General features: G+C 32.1%; 1 protein-coding gene and 1 pseudogene across 1 annotated transcript; one reads left to right on the forward strand and one right to left on the reverse strand.

The window, feature by feature from the left end:
* Nucleotides 1-63: 63 nt before the first annotated feature.
* Nucleotides 64-3,356, reverse strand: LOC109165309 (LRR receptor-like serine/threonine-protein kinase FLS2). The gene is made up of 3 exons (XM_019314013.1): nucleotides 2,803-3,356; nucleotides 2,531-2,680; nucleotides 64-2,343 (listed from the first exon to the last, which is right to left on the reverse strand). The coding sequence occupies exons 1-3, from the start codon at nucleotides 3,287-3,289 to the stop codon at nucleotides 152-154; spliced, it is 2,829 nt and encodes a 942-aa protein (XP_019169558.1). The 5' UTR covers nucleotides 3,290-3,356; the 3' UTR covers nucleotides 64-151.
* A 1,867-nt stretch (nucleotides 3,357-5,223) lies between these two features.
* LOC109164793 lies at nucleotides 5,224-14,804 on the forward strand (annotated as a pseudogene).
* The last annotated feature ends 2,006 nt before the right edge of the window (nucleotides 14,805-16,810 follow it).

Here is a 16,810-nt window from a genome sequence, read left to right on the forward strand (position 1 = left end):
ATTGGGTGCTTAAGTTTCAATTTGGCCATGTGTAGTTTGCAACGATTAGTGGTAAACCCAATAGGAAAATGATAAATATATCATTATTGTATAAGTACATAGATTTAGTGGACTGAACAGGAAATGTTTTATTATATCACATACACTGTTATTAACTTACATTAGAAAGAGAAACTATAAATTTTGCACGAACATACTCAAGTAGCCGTTCTGAATAGTCAGTACAACATAGGAAAACAACAACAGAAGCTATAAATGCTACACTATATGATGCTATAAAACTCCACAAAAATGTCTCTTTGAATGGATCATCATTATTCTGTATAATTGTCTCTGAAGATGGTTCTGTGCTAGAGCTGCTGCAACTTTTCCCCAACAATTGTCCACAAAGTAAAGGGTTACCTTCATAACTGATGTTTTCAAATGTTAAGAACTGCCTCTTGTCGGGTATTCTACCTGATAAATTGTTGAATGCCACAGAAAATATTGTCAGAAAGTTCAATTCTATCAAGTCTTGAGGTATTTGGCCATTCAATCTATTGTGAGACAAGTCTAAACATTCTATCTGCTTTAAGTTGGAGAATGTAGTTGGGATAGAGCTTGTGAAGTGATTGTTTGATAAGTTCAAAGTGTGGATATCACTCAGGTACCCGATCTCTTGAGGAATTGGACCAGTAAAATTATTGAAGGAAAGATCCATTCCAGACATGTAGTTCAGTATGTTTCCTTTGTATGATTCAGACCTGCTTTTTGTTATAAATTCCACTTCTTCTTCCTCATCTGAAGCCGTATAATCGGATTCCAAGTATATGTCTATTTGAATTTGGCTTTCGTACAAGTATGTTCTCAGACCCCAAGTTCTGGTCCATCCGTAGACCCTAGGCTCAAGCATGGGATTAAAGGTTGTTTTGCTCCCAAACAGTAATTTATGCAGGCAAGAAGGCAAAACCGAAGAAAGATGATTTGAGGAAAGATCTAGCATGCTAACATTCCTAAGGTCACAGAGTTGGGAAGGGATAGAACCTTGGAATTGATTCCCACCAAGGAGAAGAAACCTTAAATTTGAGAGTGAACTTATCCAAGTAGGAAGTGTGCCAGATAAGTTATTGTCTCTCATATCGAGTGTCACAAGTGAGGAAGCTTCCGACAAAAGTTTTGGCAGAAATCCAGTAAATTCATTGCCATGCAAATGCAAGTATCTCAGTGATGAGACATCCAAACAAGCAGGTATGGTCTCAGTAAGTTTATTTTTTGACAAATCTAAAAAGCTCAGTTCCTTCATCTTGCAAAAACTCATTGGTATAGGACCTCGTAGAAAATTATTAGACAAAATTATTGAGCTGAGTCCTGAAAGGTTTCCAATCCAGTCAGGAATTTCGCCTGTGATTGAGTTGTTGCTCAAATCTAACAATTCCAACCACATGCTATTTAATAGGCCACGAGAGAGCTCACCCGAAAAGCGGTTGTTTTCCAAACGCAAATACAGAAGGCTACTCAGGTTTGAATTTGTAGGAAGAACTTGACCTTGCAAATTGTTGTTTTCTAACTTCAAAAATTGCAACTTGATACATCCCTGGACAAATTCTTTTGGCAGTTCTCCTGACAAATTATTGTTTGACAAGTCTAACAATTGTAGTTGTTTCAATTCCCCCATAGACGGAGGAATACCACCTTGTATTGCATTCATAGACATGTTCAAGAGGGTCAGATTTGGGAAAGAAACACCAATAGAATATGGAAGTACCCCCTGAATTTGATTCATAGAAACATCTAACCAACTGAGATATCCATTCTTTGATTGAATATGGTTGTTGTATGTGAAAGGTCCGGTTAGGAAATTGCCTGCAAGGCTGAGAAATTCCAAATTTGAGTTATTGATAAGCAACCAGGTTGGAAATATTTCTCTCACCCCTGTATGTCTAAGGTCAAGGACTCTCAACTCACGTTGCTTTAACAGGAAACTAGGTAGATTCTTGTCAGGCTCATTGAGTTTACAGTTGGTTAATCGAAATACTTTGATCTGAGGTTGCGGCATCCAATGTGGGTTTTCCGTATCTATTGTCATGCTACTAATAAGGTTGTCAAGTTCAAAGATCTCAAGTTTGGAATTGTTCCCAAATGAGTTGAACGAGAAAGAACCTTCAAAATAGTTTAAAGATAGGGAGAGATATGCGAGTGAAGTTAGAGTAGAAAAGACATCAGAAGGAAGTGGTCCGGTCAAGTGATTTTGTTTAAGAACAAGGGTACGGAGGGATGTCAAATTGCCAAAACATAAAGGGATTCTTCCTTCAAAAGCATTTACACTCAAATCCAACTCTTCAAGCTTCCTCAACTTGCACAAGCCTACAGAGTTACAAGTTAATTAGAGCTAATAAGAAACTACTGAAATAGAATTTTAACCCCTAGCCTTCAACAACAACAACAAAACAAAACAAAAAAACTTGGGCAACGGAATGAAGTACTATTCAAGTTGGGATGCAGAAAGGAAACCCACAACTAACACAGATACATACTAAGATTAATGAATTACCTCCATCTTTCAAGGAGCCACTTATTAGCCAATTGTTCTGGAATGACAAAAACTTTAAAGAGGCTAAGGATCCAAGGGATTGTGGAATTTTTCCGCTCAGATCATTAAAAGCAAAATTGAGCAGCTCCAGATGTTTCAGGGTTGTTAGCTCTACAAAAATATATATGTGGATTATTGTGTTATTATGCAACAAAATACAAAATTAAGAAAGCTAGCTAGACAGAGCGTACTATCCATGAATTGAAAATGAATTATAATAATATTTGACGCACCTTCAAAGTGAGACCAAGTATTGATGTCGTTTTGTTTCATATTAAGGATCCTAAGTGAGCGCAGTAAACCTAAACTTGGAATTTCATCAAACCAATTGGAGCTTAAATCCAAAACCTGCAACTTGCTTAAGTTTAGTACCTCATGGAATCCTCGTATTGTGTTTAAACGTAAGCTCAGATTCTGTAGTTCTCGGAATGGAAGAAATAGCGAAGCATTTAGGAAAAAATCATCAGAACTCGAAAGCCAAATATCGGCAAGGGAGAGTTGGATGACATGGTGATTGGATTGGTCACAGTTGACTCTTTCCCACATGCAGCAATCCGTTTCTTTTCCATCACCCCAAGAAGAAAGGGCAGTGGTTCCGTTAAAGGCATCTCTTAGTCTCAAAAGTGCTATTCTTTCTTCTTCATCACACCCCTGCACCTCAATAACTACCACACAGCTTAACAATAATATCCACAAACAAAACACACAACGATTCTCCATACTAATAATATTAATAACTAGAATATTATTACAAGACCGGATATTATATTGGTACTTAAGGATGTATATGTAAATATATATATATATATATATATATATATATATATATATGCTAACAATAACACCAAAAGTTGGCATGTTTCTCTTTCTTTGAATTTTCTTTGATGTTGACAAATGAAAGTAGCGGAAATTCATTCCAATAGTTTAAATCACTTTGTAAGCTGATAGATTCAACTTTGAAATTATTGTTTTACTTTACTAGTGAGCTAGAGTGGTACTTCTAAGCTTGCTAGCTATTTTATTTACGAAGCAGTGGCGGGATATTAATTGGACTCTTCTGTGTGTGCATCAAATTTAAATTAGTCTAACATTAAAAAAAAAAAAGAAAAAAAAAGAGTGAAAATTCAATTATTTAAAGTCCTAATTGAAATCACATTCAATATTCCGAAACGAATATTTCTTAGTTATAAATTATAAGCAGTAAGATTTAATCACTTACCACGTACTACTTTAAAATCTATAATATAAGCAGTAAGAATTAAGCCCTTAACATTTTGCTCATTAAATTGGGCTAGTTTGGTGCAAATTGAGATTAGTTTGAGTACATTACGAGCTTAAAAATATCTCCTATAACTAAGAACTACTCTGGACACTCTGTGATCTAACCAAAAAATCTATACTTACATTACTATAGAAATGATATACTACGTCACTTAATAGACGACGTTTTTTAAATAACAGTCATCTAATATATTTTGTTATACTTACGTCACCTTAAACGGCAGTTATTATTCAGAACCGCCTTATAAAGTATATATGTAATGTGTAAATTTGCTATATACGGCAGTTATTATTCGGAACCACCTTATAAGGTATGTCGTTTTTTAAAATCATTTATACGGTATGTATGTTTATGATTATACGGCGGTTTTTAACCACCATATATAGATAACATACACATCGATTAAGTATTTATTTACCACGTTAGTCACTTATTCAACACTTCAAATTAAAAACTACCGTGTATGTGTAAAAAAAACCATCGTAGTAGCTATGTTTTGTAGTAGTGAGCTAGTAGCAAATACATAACTTTATTTTCTTATACTTGTGTATTAGTTACCAATTATTAGGATACCACCATGACACAAATTATATATAGCTAATATAGAATGTACAAATTTATTTTGTTTATACTTACATAACAATCAACGTCACGTTTGAATTGATTTAGTATGAGTGTTACTTATGTAAATTTTCTTTTGTTAAATAAGACTTCTAAAATATAATTAAGCGGAACTAGTCAAATATGTCGTCGATTGACTTAGTCAAGTCTAATAACATTAATGATCTTCAACGACGGACAAATTAATATGTTGACCCTCACTCCACACCATAGTTTAGTCCAACGTTATGATTGTGACTCTTGTTGATCTAGTTCAATATTTACATGGTTTAGTGTTATTATTAGATAACTTTTTTGTATAAAATAATGAAATTTACCATATATTTTTTTATGAGAATTAATTCTATTCTTTATCCTAAATTTATAAGTGCCAGTTCATTTTTAATATTTGTTTTAAGATAAAAGTCAAATAGACTCTCCAACTATATCTCAAAGTGTAATTAGCCCCTCGAACTAACAAAAAAAATAAAAAATCTTCAATTAAATCCTAAATTAACTTGTTAAAATAGTGCAAATGTGCAATTAACTTATTTGACTTATAATAGCATGTTACTTTCAAGTCACCTGCCACATATGATTCCACGTAGCCCGCATGGGCAGCTCAAAGTGTCATAGGGGTAAAATTTGAGAAGAATGACCAGCGATCGAATCTCGCCAGCGGCAGTGTGGGAGCAACTAACCTTTCAAAGTGAGGGGGCTCGGTGTGCGTAGTAAAGCAAAGGTCTAGTCTCTGTGCTTTAGCTGAGTTACCATGGTTTACAAGTCAGCCTCTCAAAGGTCTAGTCTCTGTGCTTTAGCTGAGTTACCATGGTTTACAGGTCAGCCTCTCAAAGAAGTGAGGGAGTTAAGCAAAGGTCTAGTCTCTGTGCTTTAGCTGATTTACCATGATTTACAGGTCAGGGAAAACGCGATATATTGGTCGGAAATGACATTTCCATCCAACATACCGACCAAAAGGAACGTTCAAAAAAAAAACCTCCGTTGGAAATTCCGTCCAACTACGATTTTTGGTCGTAAATAGCAACCAACAAACAAAAATTGGACGGAAATTCCGGCGAGTAACCCACCATTTTTAAAACGTGGGAATTTCCGTCCAACCACGTGCATTGGGCGGAAATTCCGTCCAACTACGTGCATTGGTCGGAAATTCCGACCAATGTTGGACGGAAAACTCATATTATATTTTGTAATTTTCCTTCCAATTGTTGGTAGGAAAATCTTAAATCATATGGAATGTTTTTATTATTTTTATATTACCATAATTTTATTTATACCTCTTGTAAATAAATTATATGTCATCAACAAATTAATGGACACACTAAATTTCAAATTGAAAATATATTTAAACATCAAAATTCTTTACAACAAAAATTATAGTCATGTTTGATGGGGTGTGAACCCCATGGGCTCGGGGCCCAAGAAGAAAGTAGATAAATCCCAAGAAGAAGAGAAGCCCAAGAAGAAAATGGAGCAAACCCAAAAGGGATACGGGTCAAACCGAGGAGTCGGCGGCGAGTGTGGAATCGACACAGGTAGAGGGTCGGCCTAAAACTAGCCGTTAGCCCCTATTAAATTCCTAATTATCTACCCTTAAGATCCTATTTACTACCCCACCATTCCTAACCTCCCACTTATTACCCCACTTATTACCACTAGTCAAATATCTAATTATTATTATTATTATCCATAACCCCCCACTTAAACCCTTACTTACTACCCTAATTATCACCCATCACTACCCTACTAAATGTCCAACGGACACTTTTGGGATGGGCCAGCTATAAAAAGGAAGGGAAGACAAGAAGAAAAGGGGGCATCCACTCATTCATCTATATGTGGGAGGACTCTCCCAAGTACTATTCTCCCACTCACTATTCTTTCTTCTCTAACGAAACACATCATTCATTCATATGTACAAGCACTCTTCCTACACCACTCTCCCAAGAGAAGGCAATTCACATACACAACAAGAAGATTATCAAGAAGACTCCATTTTACCACAAAGAAGCATACTCCATCTCTATATACAAAATAGCCATACAACATGTACAAAGACACCTACAAAATACATAGTGGAATTAGGCTTGGCACCGCCCAAAAAGACCCGTGGTTTTCACCTTTCGGTTTCCACGTAAAAATCATCGAGTCATATTTCTTCTATTTTAGTAGCCTTATTATGAAAGGTGAATCCACCAACCACAGGTTGTGTTGGACCTCCTTGGGCCCGAAAACCCAAAAACCAACAATGTTCTTAAAAAAAAAAAAGTCATGAAAATATATACTACTTAAGTATGTTGCACCCAAATAAGCCTTCAAATCCAACACTACTTCATTAAAAAAAAATCATGAAAATGATGCTACTAACTTTAAAATCCTTCTTTTTTTCTTGGTAATAGACATTGGCGGAGCCACAATGGCACCCCCCCCCCCCCTCAACTCTTTCTACTAATATATAAGTACACAGATAAGTTATTAAAGTGTTTAGTAGATCAGTGGGTTGAATCTTAAACATGGAATGGAGTGTTTGAGGTTCAAAACTCACCCATAGCATTTTTATATGTTTTAACTTGTCTTTATTTTAGCTCTTCCTACCTTTCAACAAATTAAATGTATTTTTTAAATTCTATTTTTTTTCATGTATATTTTAGCTTCTTTTCTTTATTTTAACTCTTCTCACCATTCAATAAATTAAATATTTTTGTAAGTCTGCTTTTTTGTAAATCATTTACTTAATATAGTCAACAAGTTTATATTATACTACATCGTATTCAAATTAATTTAGAATAATTTAAAGTTAATCTAATTAAAAGAAAATTAAAATTAAAGTATTTATGAATATAATGTCTTTTCTATTCAAAGAAAATTATCTTGTAGTCTATCATAAATATTGTATTATAATTTATAATGTATTTGAATCATATTATAGATGTTTGGTATTTTGCCATTGACAATTCTAAAGTCGTGGTGAATTCTTCAAACAAAATTGTGAAAGATGCAATTTTTTCTTAGGAATGAGATCTCAAGTTAAGTACGCCCCCACTCACATTATTTTCTGGATCCGCCACTAGTAATAGAACCACAAATCTTGTAGATTTTTATAAATAGACTTATACACTAAACTTAGGTTTGTCACAATTCTCAATACTATTGTTCTCATTTAAAAGTTGGAAAATTCAAAATTGTCATGTTTCTCTTTCTTTGATTTTTCTTTGAGGTTGACAAATGAAAGTAGTGGAAAGCCGGAAATTCATTCCAATAGTTCTCTTTCTTTGATTTTTCTTTGAGGTTGACAAATGAAAGTAGCGGAAATTCATTATATTCCAATAGTTTAAAACTGTTTGTATGCTGATTCCAACTTTAAATTGATTTACTTTACCAGTGAGAGTGGTACTTCTAACTTCTAAGCTTGCTAGCTATTTTATTTACAATCCGTGGCTGGATATTTGACTCTTCTATGTGTGCATCAAATTTAAATTAGTCTAACGTTTAAAAAATTGAGTGAAAATTCAATTAATTAAAATCCTAACTGGAATCAAATTCGATACCAAAACAAATATTTCTTAGGGTGTGTTTGGTTCGCACATAGGAATCGAAATCGAATGAGTATCAAATATTTGGTAATAGTAATGGGTTTTGGTGAAAGTATTTAGCATGTTTGGTAGTAGGGTGGAATAAGAATAGTTACTAATAGTAGTGTTTGAAAAAGAATAAGGGGATGAAACCCTTATTTAATTTGGGTATAGATTTTTCAATTAATAGGGTATTTGACTTATAATAGTGTTCTAAAACCTATCAACCAAACAATAACAATAACTTTCATGCTCATTCCTGTGAGCAAAACCCATCAACCAAACACACACACTTAGTTTCAGTTTTGGTTTGTTTGAAAAAAGAAAAGTTATAAATTATAAGCACGCAGTAAGAATTAAGCACTTATTGTTAAAATATATAGCTAGTAATAAATGCGTAATTTTATTTTCTTATACTTGTGTAGTAGTTACCAATCTAAGATGTACCTCAGTGACACAAGGTCGGAGTGCTTTGCTTTTTTCCCAAACTAAGATCCGCAATCCGAACCCGAGTAATTGCTCGGCACTACATGTCTACACTCACACTCAGACTTTCGATCATTGAACTATGCCCCAGAGACGCATAAAAAGATTGGATGAGAAGATGATATAACGCCTACGAAGATAAAGCAATATATATTTTTTCAATGTTTCGTCACTGGTAAATTCCCATCAGGCTTATTGAGTTTACAGTTGGTTAATCGAAATACATTGATCTGAGGTTGCGGCATCCAATGTGGATTTTCAGTATCTATTGTCAAGTTACTACTAAGGTTGTCAAGTTGAAAGATCTCAAGTTTGGAATTGTTCCCAAATGAATTGAACGAGAAATTAAAGAACCTTCAGAGTAGTTTAAAGATAAGGAGAGATGTGTGAGTGAAGTTAGAGTAGAAAAGACAACAGAAGGAAGTGTTCCGGTCAAGTAATTTTGTTTTAAAATAAGGGCATGAAGGGATGTCATATTGCCAAGACATGAAGGTGTTTTTCCTTGAAATCCATTTACACTCAAATCCAACTCTTCAAGCTTCCTCAACTTGCACAAGCCTACAGAGTTACAAGTTAGTAGCAAATCCGTAATTTTATTTTATTTATATTTATGTATTAGTTACCAATAGTTAGGATACCATTACGACAAAAATTATATATATCTAGTAGAGAATGTGCAAAATTATTTTGCTTATACTTATATAACAATCAACGGCACGTTTCAATTGATTTAGTACATAGTATTACTTATATGTAAATTTTCTTTTGTTAAATAAGACTTATAAAATTAAGAATTAATTTTATTTTTGGTCCTAAATTTATAGGTGACAGTCCACTTTTAGTTCTTTTCTTTAAAACATCAACTTTTAGTCCTAGTATTATTGTGACATGATCATTTTTTCATCTATCAACAAAACAATTTAAATTTTGTTAAATACAAGGACATTTTGGTCTTCAATTATGAATATTTTCAAAAAAAATAAATGTAAAAAATATAGAGGGTAACATACTTTGTATAAAAAATAAAAAATAAAAAATAAAAAAATAAAAAATAAAAATAAAAAAAGATCAAAATGTCCTTGTATTTAACGGTATTTCAATAATTTTATTGACGGAGAACGAAAAATGGTCATGCCACAATAATACTATGATCAAATGAGTTTATTCTGATAAAAAAAATTGACAAAAAATCAACTGTCACCTATAAATTTAGGACAAAAATATAATTATCTCTAAAATTAAGCTGTTGGAACTAGTCAAAAATGTCGATTGACTGACTCAGTCAAGTCTAATAACATTAATGATCTTTAACGACGGACAAATTAATTTGTTGCCCACACTCCACATCATAGCTAGTTTTTTCCAACAGTATGATTGTGACTCTTGTTGAGTTCAATGTTTACATGGTTTACTCGTTTAGTGTTATTATTAGATAAATTTTTTCTATAAAATAATGAAATTTACAATTTTTTTTTATAAGAGATAATTCCATTCTATGTTTTAAATTTATAAGTGTCAGTTAATTTTTAGTATTTTCTTTCAAAAAATATATTTTTGGTCTTAATATTATTGTGACATGATCATTTTTTGTCATCTGTCAACCAAACTATTTAAATGATCTTAAATATAAGGGTCTTTAGTCTATTTAGTTCTAAGTGTTAAGTCATTTTTTGTCCTAAATTTATATATCATTTCATTTTTAGTTTTTTTTTTTTTCAAAACATCCCTTAACATTTTTGTGATATGACCATATTTTGTCATTCATCAACAAATATGTTAAAATGACATTGATAATGACGTTATAACCTCAAAATCCTCTTCTTTTTTTTTTTTTTTTTTTTTTTTTTTTTTGGGTGATAGAACCACAAGTCTTGTAGATTTTTATAAATAGACTTAAGGTTTGTCACAACTCTCAGAACTATTTTTCTCATATAAAAGTTGGAAAATTCAAAATTGTCATGTTTCTCTTTAATTTCTTTGATTTTTCTTTGAGGTTGACAAATGAAAGTAGCGGAAAGTTGGAAATTCATTCCAATAGTTCTCTTTATTTGATTTTTTTTTGAGGTTGACAAATGAAAGTAGCGGATGGAAATTCATTCCAACAGTTTAAAGCAGTTTGTAAGCTGGGTCCAACTTTAAAATTCATTTACTTTACTAGTGAGATCAGAGTGGTACTTCTAAGCTTGCTAGCTATTTAAATTAGTCTAACGTTTGAAAATTGAATGAAAATTCAATTAATTAAATTAAAGTCCTAATTGGAATCAAATTCGATATTCCAAAACAAATATTTCTTAGTTTCAGTTTTGGTTTGTTTGAAAAGAAAAGTTATAAATTATAAGCTGTAAGAATTAAGCACTTATTACTATGTTAAAATATATAGCTAGTGGAATACTTATGTAGTAATTACCAATTGTCAGGATAGGATAAAATGTTTATTACTACGACAGAAATTATAACTAGTAAATAAAGCGCAAATTTATTTCGTTTATACTTACATAGCAGCCAACGCCAAATTTTGATGACAATATATTGAACCCGATCCTTCAAATATCTACCAATTATTTCTATTTTAATTTCATACAATCTTTACAAATTAAGCATGGAATAATAGCTACGTACTCTTGAATTTCTGGTTCAATTCACTTTTTCGTGATTCAATAAAGATATATTTAGAAATAATGAAAAATAAAATTTTAAAAATACATATATATATATATATATATATATATATATATATATATATATATATATATATATATATATATATACTATCTACTATCTACTATCTACTATACTAATAAGAACCCAAGAGAGTTAGCCCTATAATAGGTAGAAAAAATGGCGGTCATGTTTTTTAATCAAATGAATGGCTCAGATTGATCAGATTTTATTCTTGTTCTTAAAATTTCCTAATTTATCCTTAATGAATATGATTTTCCGTTAACTTTTCCGTTAAATATTATCTTTTCCGTTAATTTCTGTTAGTTCACCGTTAACTTACTCATTGATTTCGATAAGAAAGGTCTTAGGTTCGAATCTCATCCTAATCAAAGTTGGCATAATTAGTACTCTATTTTACTCTTATTAAATTATAAATAATAATTTAGTAGCTATAACAAAAAATAATACATATGCATTTCTTTAATTTAGAATTATGTGTCTACAATGTCTTTATTCAAAACAAAGTATTATCAATAAATTAAATAAGAGAAATAATTCCATTAGTTATATTGTATTTATTTTTCTCCAATATAAAAATTCGTTACATTCAAATTCATCAATTGATTATATTTGCTACATTGTCCCTAAATGCCTTTACTAAAAAAAAATTATTCACATTATCAATAAATTAATTAAGAGAAATAATTTTATTAGTTATATTGTCTTTATATTTCTCAAATGTAAAAAATTCTATACATTCAAATTCATCAATTGATTATATTCACTACATTGTCTATTATCTTTTTTGTGCACTATTTTTTAATTAAATATCAAAGTTATAATACAAAATAATGCTATATATTTATTTACCAAGTATTTTATTAATACAATGAAAAATTTTTTAAAATATAATTAATAAAGTCAATCATATTAACTACTTGAGTGATTTGTTGACAAAGAGAATATTCAAATAACACAACAATTTGAAATGAGAACTACCTCGCAATGTCCTTGTTTGACAATCAGCAGTTAGCGGTTAGCGTTAGCGAATTTAACCAGCGAATTATATCAACAGTTGATAAAAAGATATTTGAAAAAAATAACTGTTTATATTAACATGTAAAATGACCTAAGGGTATACATAATAATAATAATAATAATAATAATAATAATAATAATAATAATAATAATAATAATAATAATAATAATAATAATAATAATAATAATAATAATTTTAAAAAAAATTAAAAAAATTAAGCCAATCATATTAACTACTTGGGGATTTATTGACAAAAAGAGTATTCAAATCACACAACAAATTGAAGTGAGAAAATATCTCGCAATGTATTTGTTTGGCAATCAGCAGTTAGCTCTTCAATATTAGTATATATTTAATATTTTATGCCCTAATTTTTATTTGCTCTCCCTTATGTCCCGTATTTGGTTTCAAGTATACCTATACAATTATTTTATTGACAATTATAATCAATCTTGACTATATTAACTTGCATTTGTAAACTTAGAATTGCCTATTTAAATATTCAAATTTAATATTCAATTATCTATGCATGAACAATCTAATATAATCTTGCCTTAATATACTTTAAAGTACTTATTTAAAAAAAAAAATATTGGGCATTATCCCAATCGCGCAAATGCGCGTAAAAAACTAGTATATACACACACACACACACACACACACACACACACACACACACACACACACACACACACACACACACACACACACACACACACACACACACACACATATATATATATATATATATATATATATATATATATATAGTGTTGCTATTTTTCATATTAGAAATAAAAGTGTTTGAAGTAGTGAAACGTGTTGATTGATTAGGCTTTCAAAGATGAAATTGTTTGATGATGAGTAGGTCAAACATATTCACTGTTGTGAATCTTTTTTAACTGTTATTAAGAATTAGAGTAAATACCACAAATGGTCCCTCGAGTTTGGTGGCATCACCATCAATGGTTCCTAACTTCCGTAATTATCATCCATCATCCTCAGAGTTGTGAAAAGTTACCTTCTAGCGTCCTTCCATTACTTCCTCCCGTCTCAGCTGTCAAAATGGAGAGTAATATTGTCATTTGACTTATACGAAAAGAGTTAATACCAGCCAAGGTCCCTCGAGTTTGGTGGTTTGGCCATCTTTAGTCCCAAGGTTGGGTGCTCAAGGATGGAATTGGATATCTTAGCAAGATTCTATTGTCAAACCAAGGTCCTTCAAGTTTAGGCACGACCTCTCAAATCGACCGCCTCCTCTGTCCACCTACGCCTCTTCATTTCCTCCGCGACTATGTTTCCCCCAACAAGTCATGCCTCATCTCCTCCGCCATCAACCACTGGCCAGCCACCACTCTCTGGCACTCTACCCAGTACCTCCTCGACGCCCTCTCCTCCTCCACTGTTTCCCTCCACCTTACCCCAACCGTCCGAGCTGACTCCGTTACCTCCCTTCCTACCTCTCCTTCTTCCCTCTGCTTCGCCTCAGCACATGTCGAGCAGCTTTCTTTCCCTGACGCTCTGTCAAAGGTTCTCCAATCAGACAACAGTTCCACCATCGCTTACCTGCAGCAACAGAATGATTGCTTCCGTTCGGAGTATGAAGCTCTCGGTTCGGACTGTGAGCCCCATTTTTCCTGGGCATCCGCGGCCCTGGGATGCCTTCCTGATGTCGTGAACCTCTGGATTGGGAATGATTTGTCGGAGACAACATTCCACAAGATCATTATGAAAATCTATACAACGTGATCACTGGGGAGAAGCATTTTCTGCTTCTTCCTCCCACGGATTTCCACAAGATGTATATTAAAGAGTATCCGGCTGCTCAATACCACTATTCCCAGGTTTAAATTTCTTCTCTCATTATCATATCATAAAAAAATTTGTGTGAATATATATGAATTCTAGGGGTGTGCAAACTTCGGATAATTTTCGGTTAACCGACTGAACCGACAAAGTTCGGTTAACCGTTTTCGAACCAAACTTTTTCGGTTAGGTTAATGGTTAAAGGAATTTTAAAACTTCGGTTAACGGTTAATTCAGTTCGAAAGGTCGGTTAACCGAAGTTTTTAATATATATATATATATATATATATATATATATATATATATATATATATATATATATATATATATATATATATATATATATATATATATATATATATATATATACTAATTTGAAGTTATGGATGTTTGGAGTTTATAATTAATGTTTTTGTATATTTTGTTATGAATTTATTATGATATGTATTTTATTTTAATTGGATTTATTATTTTAGGTGTTATTTTTAGAATTTTAAATTTTAGCTTTAAAAAGTTCGGTTAACCGGCCGATTAATCGAAAAAAATTTCGGTTCGGTGAATTCGGTAGAGCAAACTTCAGTTCGGTTAAAGAAAAAAAATTCGATTAATTCAGTTCGGTTAACCGAACGGTTAACCGATAGAACACCCCTAATGAATTTTGCTAATATGTAGGTAATGGCGTTGAGAGAAATTGAAGAGGAGAATACTATACATTTGTAAATTTTCTTTAATATTGTATATGAGAAGAGGGAGTTCGAGTTGGAAGTTGAGAAACCACCAACTTTCTTTAATATTGTTTGGGACTAAAGATGGCCAAACCACCAAACTCGAGGGACCTTGGCTGGTATTAACTCTTTTCGTATAAGTCAAATGACAATATTACCCTCCATTTTGACGGTTAAGACGGGAGGAAGTAACGGAAGGACGCTAGAAGGTAACTTTTCACAACTCGGAGGATGACGGATGATAATTATGGAAGTTAGGGACCATTGATGGCGATGCCACCAAACTCGAGGGACCATAGGTGGTATTTACTCTTAAGAATTACTAGGAATGGTTGACTGATGCTGGTGAATATAATATAGAAATAAGGGTCAAATAGGTCACTGAACTGTACATCAAAGTGCAATTAGGCCATTTAACTCAAAAATAATGCAATTGGGTCCCTAAATTACACAAAATCATGCAATTAGGTCTAAAATGACATGTTGACCTGAAATTGTGCTGACGTGACGGTTACCAATTTTAAAAATAAATTTTAAATAAAATAATTAATTAAAATTAAAAAAAAAAAAACTAGAACTGTCGGAGACAAAGCTTTCGTCTTTGGCAGTTTTTTTTTTAATAATTTAAATTAATTATTTTATTTTAAAATATATTTAAAAATTATTTTTAAAATTAGTAACCCGCATTTCAGGTAAACAGGTCATTTTAGACCTAATTGCATAATTTTGTGTGGTTCAGGGACCCAATTGCATTGTTTTTGAGTTCAATGACCTAATTGCACTTTGGTGTGCAGTTCACTGGCCTATTTGACCATTATTCCTATAATATATAAAAAGCTACGAATTATTTACACTTAATAGTGCAAGTAATTTACATTTTAATGATAATATTTGACGCAAATAAAACTAACGTTAAGTGCACTTAATATTGTTGCTCGATATACATATTTGTTAAATTTTTAATACATTTTACTTACACTTAAGTGCACCTTATAAAAACTATTACTTACACTTTTAACACAATTTACTTGCACTCCAAAATTCAATTATTTACAAAAATGTCTATCTCATTTTTTTTTTTTTCTAAAAAAGTGTTTCTTCCGTTGGATCTATCCAGATGGACCATTGCAATGAATTGTATTTCTTTGTTAGGCATGTGTTCTCAATTGATCCGTTTCCCCTCTCTCTATATATATACGCACAGACACATCCTTCATTACCACTAAGATAAAATATAATATTCCATTATCTTCTAATAGTTCTCATTATATATTATTTCTTTAATTAATTTGTATGGCGAATCCTTGTTTGTTTTGTTTATGGTTAATGTTAAGCTTTGTGGTAGTTGAGGTGCAGGGTGATGGAAGTGTTGGGTGTGAGGTAGAAGAAAGAAGAGCACTTTTGAGACTAAGAGATGTGTTTAAGTATCCAATTCCTTCTTGGGATGAAGAAATGGATATGGATTGCTGCAGGTGGGAAAGGGTCAGCTGTGATCAATCCAATCACCATATCATCCAACTCTCTCTTGACAATCTTGAAGAATCAAGTTCTATTTTCCTAAATACTTCGCTATTTCTTCCATTCCGGGAACTACGGAATCTGAGCTTAAATTCCAACTACATACATGGATTCCATGGAGTACTAAATTTAAGCAAGTTGCAAGTTTTGGATTTAAGTCAAAATATGTTTGATGAAATTCCACGCTTAGATTTGCTGCGCTCACTTAAGATTCTTAATATGGAAGGCAACTTGGTCAATACGTGGTCTCACTTTGAAGGTTTGTCAAATATTAGAATTATTATAGTTGAGGTCTTCAATCCGAACCAGGTAATTGCTGGGCATTACACCCACACTCAAACTTTCGACCACTGAACTATGTCCTGGTGCCGCATAAAAAGATTGAATGAGAACATGATATAACGCCTACCAAGATAACACAATATATATTTTTTTCAATTGTGTTTTCCATAAATGTAATTTGTTTGTTTCATTTGCACAGGCCATTAATTGCTCAAACTGGAGTTCATAAATCATAAGAAGCAAAGTAATCCA

Source organism: Ipomoea nil, unplaced genomic scaffold (assembly GCF_001879475.1).
Source record: "Ipomoea nil cultivar Tokyo-kokei standard unplaced genomic scaffold, Asagao_1.1 scaffold3069, whole genome shotgun sequence".
Classification (NCBI taxonomy): Eukaryota; Viridiplantae; Streptophyta; class Magnoliopsida; order Solanales; family Convolvulaceae; genus Ipomoea; species Ipomoea nil.

Bases quoted from the DNA above. Each gene is read 5' to 3' on its own strand.
- LOC109165309 (XM_019314013.1), bottom strand. From the start codon at position 3,289: ATGGAGAATCGTTGTGTGTTTTGTTTGTGGATATTATTGTTAAGCTGT. The intron at 2,681-2,802 runs GTGCGTCAAATA...ATATTTTTGTAG, and splicing joins TACTTGGTCTCACTTTGAAG to AGCTAACAACCCTGAAACAT. The intron at 2,344-2,530 runs GTAATTCATTAA...GTAACTCTGTAG, and splicing joins TGGCTCCTTGAAAGATGGAG to GCTTGTGCAAGTTGAGGAAG.